At 28.4% G+C, this 7,495-nt stretch overlaps 1 protein-coding gene across 1 annotated transcript; it reads right to left on the bottom strand.

Annotated features, from left to right (window-relative positions):
• Window positions 1-1,402: 1,402 nt before the first annotated feature.
• Window positions 1,403-3,503, bottom strand: LOC102598787 (transcription factor bHLH106). Its single transcript, XM_006362229.2, has 2 exons — window positions 3,095-3,503; window positions 1,403-2,171 (listed from the first exon to the last, which is right to left on the bottom strand). Exons 1-2 carry the CDS (start codon window positions 3,413-3,415, stop codon window positions 1,704-1,706), a joined length of 789 nt encoding a protein of 262 aa, XP_006362291.2. The 5' UTR covers window positions 3,416-3,503; the 3' UTR covers window positions 1,403-1,703.
• Between the last annotated feature and the right edge of the window lie 3,992 nt (window positions 3,504-7,495).

The following is a 7,495-nucleotide window of genomic DNA, read 5'->3' on the forward strand; positions in this document are numbered from 1 at the left end:
TAGAAACATGTGAAAAATAATTTTTTGCACTTCAGTATACGTACGAAACAACTAATGCTTTTGAACAATGTTTTTTGTAGTGACATATCCCATATGTGCTCATAGTATTCATTGAAATATCTCCAAAAAAAAAATCACTTTCTTAAATCTTATATATATCAAGTCAAAATCAAACAGATAAACTAAAACAAAAAATACATAAAAAACACACCTCCTAATTAATATGCATACTAAATCATCGAAATTTAATATGAATATCGAATATTGACATATTATCATTGAAATTTGATATGAATATCGGATACCGAATGAGTGAGAAGATGTATAGGAAACAGAAAGTAGCACGCATTGAGAATGTGTCAGAAAAAAAGAATGGAGAATTAGGAGACATTCATTCATTCAAAACAACGTAAGTAATAATTGTCTTTTCACAGTAAAAGTGGGCCGACAAGCAGCACGCCTCAGCCGGCACTACACTATGCGCCCCTACAAACTAAACTTACTGTTTTCAATAACTCATAATGTTTTTTTTTTACTCCACGTCTTAAATTATTAATCGTGGTTTTTAAAAAATAAAATTTTGAATTTATTTGTTTTTTTTTTTGAAATTTAAAATAATCGTGATTAAACTGTATTATTAATTTTTGTACAGTTTTTTGCCAACAAAAATGTTTTTCACTGTTTAAGAATATAACATTGATTCCCAAAAGAATGTTTGTTCTCGTGAGCTTTTGTGTGGGAACTAAAATCGCATGCTGTCTACCTAGATTCTTTAACATTTGCTACTTAAAAATTTTAACAAAAATATAAAAGAAAAGTGTTAAATAGCCAAAAAATTTAGTTAGAATTTGGACAGAAAATTAAAAGAAATTATAATATATTTTTTTATTTTAAAATAAACTGATGTTTTTTTTTCATTTTTTAGTTAAAATGTATTAAGGTTTAAAGGGTAAAAATGTTTTAAAAGGTAAAATAACATAGATAAAATATCATTCTGGCCAAATACTGGCCAAATTTTCTGGCCAAAAAGATTTTTCCAATATAAAAAATAATTCAGACTTGCATTTGTGATATTTTTAAAAATTTAAGCTTTTAAATAAGATGATTCTTACACATCCATTAGAGCGCTTTAACATATCGAGTTGATTGGGATAAAAAAAGTCCTTTGTAATTGATGGAGATTTGATAAGTTAAAAGAGTTTACGTTTTATAGATGGTTAGTGTAAACAATATCCACACCATTAGTGTATTATAATCTTTAATTTTTCAGTAAGGATGGGATCATATTATAATCATTGAAATAAATGAATTATATAAACTCACACATGATTTGAGGTACATAACAAACTTTTCAACAATGAAACATATAACAAATGGCAAGATTTAATTATCTCCTTGCAGATCATCAATCATAGTTATATTAAGTGAAACGATTACTTACATTATTTGTTATTGAACAAAACCCTAACTAGTTACTAGTACAGGCAAACACAAATCATGTCACGTTCACACAAAAGTATCAATGACTGATTTAATAACTTTATTACTCTTCGTCTTTTGGACCTTCCACTAGTACCTCATGACTGATTTCACAGATCGAACTGGTAACCTATAATTCCCATAATTAAAGAAGGTACAATTTAAAGTTGCTCCAAAGCTCCAATATTTCAACAAAGCATGCATGGAAAAGTTATACATATACCCTAGTAATTCCTTGTTCCTTGACCTAATACTCTTCGTCTTTTACCTCGTTCACTAGTACCATAACTCGAACGTTGAACTATAGACCTCAAAGCATCTCTCAAGAACAACAACGACGATTCATCATGATCAGTATTGTTATTATTACTCTCCTTATGATCAACAGCTAATACAATCACATTACGAATTCTCCCTCCTAACGTGACCATTTCAGCTCTTATAGGACTCAATCCGAGTGATTTTAGGGTTTCGATTAGGTCAGGGATGAGATCGGATCGATCCTCGCAACAAAGAGAGGCCTTAATGAGTAATCTTCCATCAGCTAAACAATCATTTGATGATAACACACTGATTTCATCAGTTTCAGAAGGGAATAATAAGTTTGTTTCACTTTGCATAATTTGTGAAGTTTGTTCTTTGAGTTCCCTCACACGTTGAACGACTTTCGCTAGTAATGAAGCTTTATCTAACTGTAAAACCAAAAAAAAAATGAGTTTAAGTTATATACATAGATAAGGACGATGTAAAAGATATTAATGCAAATAATTTTATTGAAAAGTCAATAATATGTTATAACAAATTAAGTTATATCGATCATATAAAAATTCATTATACTGAGTACTGAGAATAAGGGTAAAACAAAAAAGGCATTAAAAAAGAAAGAAAGTAAGAACAAAAGAAAAATGTCATTTTATTGTTTTTTTGGTGGAAAAAGTGAAACTACTTTCCCAATATATCTAATTTATGTACTTTAATTTAGACCTAGCTAGAAGCAAGTTTGAATATCCTTTTTGAAGTGTTCTTGTAAATAAGAATCTCAAATATTAAAATTTTTAAATAAAAAGAAGCATAAGAAAACACTTATAATCATGGTTTTATTATTCTTCATAATAACCACAAATCTTGAGATGTAGACTTAATTCGAAATTAAATTAAATGTATAGAATCAAAGGAAACTATTGTAAAGGAATAAACTTATTTATAACATGTAGTAATTACTTTAGCATAAAAACTATTGCCCCAAAAAATAAATAAAATGAAGCTAAAACAAGCTTCTTCTTCTTTTTTGAAATATATCAAATATATAAGTAGATAAATTTATTTACTTTTTCTGACTTTAAAAAAAAAAAAATCATGTTTCATTCAATCTTCCACCAAATTTAGTACAGTAATAAAAAAGAAGAGGAAATAGACATTAAGAATTAAGAATAGAAATTAGCAATGGGCACAACTTAATAATTATGTGGCTAAGCAGAAAAATCTATAGTTGTCAATTAACTCTATTCAATAATCAATTAGTATTAATTAAGTATCAAATAATCTTGTTACATATATGCATACAAGTTAATTTAACAACAAATTAACGATGAATTTCATAACGATAAAAACTTACCTTAGAATTGCAAGAAAGTAGGGTTCTGAGGCTATGAAGATGAGAATTAATCCTTTCTCTTCTTCTTCTTTCAGCTTCTTTATGATTCTTAGCTCTAGCTTCTGGACTATTATTATTATTATTATTACTCTCTATAGTTTCTTGAAATTCCACATGATGATCATGAGGGTAAAATGGGGAAGAGCTACAAAAACTTTTAATAGCTTCAATATCAAAACCATAATAATCTCCCATCATATTATTATCACTTGATGATGATTTATTTTTGGAGAAATAATTGCAAGATTCCAAGTTTTCTTGAAAGTCTTGTTGTTGTTGCATGTTGAGGGGTTTGTGTTTGTCTTCTAAAGAGAGAGCTTTTTGGGGGTGGGAATTTTAGAGTATAGTGGAAATGATTGGATAAGAAATATGATCATGTATTCTAGGGTTTTCATAAGACTTTTCTTCTTTTAGAGCTCGAAGCCCAATTTTAAATTTATGAGTTCTGAATATAATTATTTTTTATATAAATTATTTATTATTTTCAAATACAATTACAAAGGTTTGTATAAAAATTACTAGGTGATAGGTTCTGTTGAATCGCGAGTAGAAAAAACTTGTGATTGATATTCTATCAATCTTATGTATCAAAATATTTTTAAACTCGTGATTTTTTTAAAATGTCATATGAAATATTGAAATTAAGAAGTATATTAAATATATAAGTAATATTTTTTAAAATTAGATTAAAAAAAATAATGCACATAAATTGAGATTGAAAGAAAATATCTTTTTGGTTGTTTGTTCTTTTAGGTTGAGATGTGGTCACATGAAATGATGATATGAAAGCCACGCGGTTTTTTATTTTATTTGAAAAGATTACTTTTTTATCTTTTTTAGTTTGACCAACAAAGAGATAAAGACTCCTTGCATGATTAACCAAAGAAGTGTGCAATTTTATTTGGGAAAGTTTAGATTCAACTTAAATTGTAAAAAAAATGAGTTGATTTCTATGTATCGGTGGTGTGGGAAGATATATTTTATATAATAGACAATTGCATGTAAAATTTCTTGATAATTTAGTAAGAATTGTAGGTAAATCTTGCAATCTCACATGTTAAAGTTTACTACAAAAGAAAATCTTTGTATTGTTAATGTACCTAATTTGTATTCTATTTTGTTTGAAATTTGTTTGTTCTATTGTCTAGAACATTTTAATTTCGGATGAAAACTTATCAAGTCAAGTAACTCAAAAATATCCAAACGTCTTATATACAATGGACTTCAGATGGAATATTTCATATAAACTACATATATTGTAAGCAATAAATTTGTTTGTGCGAACAATGTATATCAAAGGGGATGAGTATACGTCTGAAGTTAGTAATTTAGACACATATATTTTCAACTTCTAAGTCTAAAGTTGATTTTAAATAAGTTAAACATACAAAAATTAATATATTTGACTATTGACTTAAAACTCTAATCCTCAAATTGGCTATTTTGTGTACTTGTCCCTTATTCTAACTACTATTCGGCTATTTTGTGTACTTGTCCCTCAAAATTGGCTATTTTTAACAACAAGCTTCAATTTGGGCCTTTAAACTTGGGCCTGAATCCCATAGCCCTATCCCCAGCAGCCCCCAAACCCCCCACCCCCCAAAAAAGAAAATGATCCAATGTATGTCACGTGACACTGATTCGTCAATTTTTTTTTACTAAATATGTATATATATTATTAAAAAGCAGAAGCAAATAATGAATACATCATGTAAGTAACACCCCTTGAACCAAAGTTGGGCACAGTTTGGTTGGTTTAGCGATGGAATTTCACAAAGGTGAAACATAACTGACGAAAAATTGTGCGTACGCGATCGATTATATATCTAAGTTAATGTGGACTATGTTTTCTAGTCTTAGTGGCAGACAAAATTTAAACATTTTAATAGAATTTTGTCACAAATAAAAGCTTTACTAGTTAATTAAATCTTAATATTGATAATAATAATAGTAATTATAAAGAAAGAAAAAAGCTTCAAAAGGTGCAGAATGACTTAGTGGCGCATGTGGTATGAATAGTTTAATTATAAGTAGTTAAGTACAAATATTTTTTTTATTTTTTTTATCTAAACAAGCTGGAATAATCATTTTGTTCACTAAACATTATCATGTCGAGTAAATTAATTTCAGTGTAGTACTTTAGATCCATTATAATTATTGCCAAAAAGAAAGGTTTCAATTTGTAATTAGCAACTATTGGATGCCACTTAGAATTAACTAACAAATATATAGTACTAAAAATGTTCCCTTTTTTTCTTTCTTTATTTTCGTTTTTCATCGTATCCGCAATGAAATCCAATAAAATCTGAATTCATGCCTAATAAAAGATCGAGCACCCCCTAGATCCATACATGTTCATGCATTGCAGTGCCCATTTATATATAGGGTTATTTTCAATATGATTTGCTTTTCATTCACGTAGGCTCAAATTGAAGATCTCTTGAGATCAGGATGGAGAAATCACAATCATCCACAATAATCCAACACACATTAATATTTTTGTGAATATTATATATATATAATATATAGTTGTTTAATATGATGTCACTTTTTCAAATAATAAGTATTGCATGTAGTTTATGCCGGATATGCTGAGATGCTTTACCTGAAAACGTGGGGTGCCTTTTGATTAATTGAAATGATGGGTGATATCTTTTGTCTATATATTTTTTATTTATTACACGTCATGAGTATTTTTTCATTTTCATAAATTTTCGACGGTCTATCGAAAACAAGTCCTTTAATCTCCACAAGGTAATGATAATATTTATGTGTACTCTGCCCTCTCCGAATTCCACTTTATGGAATTTCTCTGGATATGATATTGTTATTAGGAAAGTGCTAAATGACCAGAAAATTTGGTCAGAAAATTAAAAAAATTATAATATTTTTTTTATTTTAAAATAAATTGATATTTTTTCCATTTTTTAGTTAAAAGGTATTAAAGTTAAAAGGGTAAAAATGTTTAAAAATATAAAATAACATAGATAAAATATCATTCTGACCAAATTCTGACCAAAAAGATTTTTCCTTGTCATTATTATTTAAATTTTACCAATAGCTAAAAAAAATAGTTACTCAATTAACTTGAAGATGATCCTCTCACTTATGTAACATCATAAGCATAGTTCTGATTCGGAAATTAGAAATCCGCAGTTGCCTCTTTAACCATCTTATTAAGGGTGGGATGACTTTTTCCGAGAATATCTTAAATAGGTACTTGGACCAAGCCAAGCGAGAGAACACTAGTCAATGCCTACCCTATCTTAGAGTGCTTCGTGCTAGGCATGATTGGGTCTAAGACCCTAGGAAGGGGGGAGACTAGTCTCATTACTTCTCACTTAGAAAGAGGTGCACATAATCTACCGACTACCTATTCATTCATCAATTGCGGTGTTCAACTGAGTTAAACTAATAGACCTCTATTGTATCATATTCAAGCATCCATCCTTTTATTGTTATCAATCAATGTCTTCTATGTTCGATACTACCCTATATTATAACATTTTTGTGAATGTTATTTTCATCCAAGTGGTCTTATTCTTTACTCCTTAGTGACATAAATTTAAATCCAAGGTGAACAATATCACTAATAATAGAAAATATTGTTACTACTAAGTATTACTTTTAAACCCTAGTTGCAAGTTGTTGGGGGCAGAGTTGTTAAACTTTATTACAAGCAATTAGTGCTACAAAAATAATTATTTGTACTGTCAAAAAGTAATAGAAGTTGTTCACTTGCTCTGCAAACTTATGGAACAATAAGAGGCAGATATAAACAACCAAAAGAGAATTAAATGCACATGAGATTTCTTTCTGTTTCTTCAAGTTATGTACAAATAATAGCAGTAAATTCAAAACAAAGAGCCTCCAAAATTTATTTATTTTCTGAGAAAATCTTTTAACTCTAGATTCACTAGGACTGGAACAGTATACAAAGTGGAGATAAATAATTATGACAACATAAACTGTATAAGTTTTTCTATTAAAGATTTAGTATTCGAAATTTATTGATCTAACTAGCTCAACTAGTCTACTCAAAAGGATAAATTATCAAAAGGTTCTATCTTGTTCATTTGCCCTATTATTTAGTTACTTTTAACTTGGACCTAGTTTACATCCACTTAATTCTTTTTCACACCAAACAAACATATAAAGCACACCAAACACTTACAAAGTGTGCATAATTTTTTTTCTTTTCACTTTTATAAGAACACAATAACCATGAGAAAGAAAAAAGCAGCCCATTTTCACACATAAATTGTGTTTAATTAAGGTTAGAAAGTACTAAGTAGTAGTAGCTTTTTGAAAGCTTCAAAAGAAAAGGTACTCCTAAAAGACAATAAACATCTACATAATATA

This window comes from Solanum tuberosum, unplaced genomic scaffold (genome assembly GCF_000226075.1).
Source record: "Solanum tuberosum cultivar DM 1-3 516 R44 unplaced genomic scaffold, SolTub_3.0 scf00379, whole genome shotgun sequence".
NCBI lineage: Eukaryota > Viridiplantae > Streptophyta > Magnoliopsida > Solanales > Solanaceae > Solanum > Solanum tuberosum.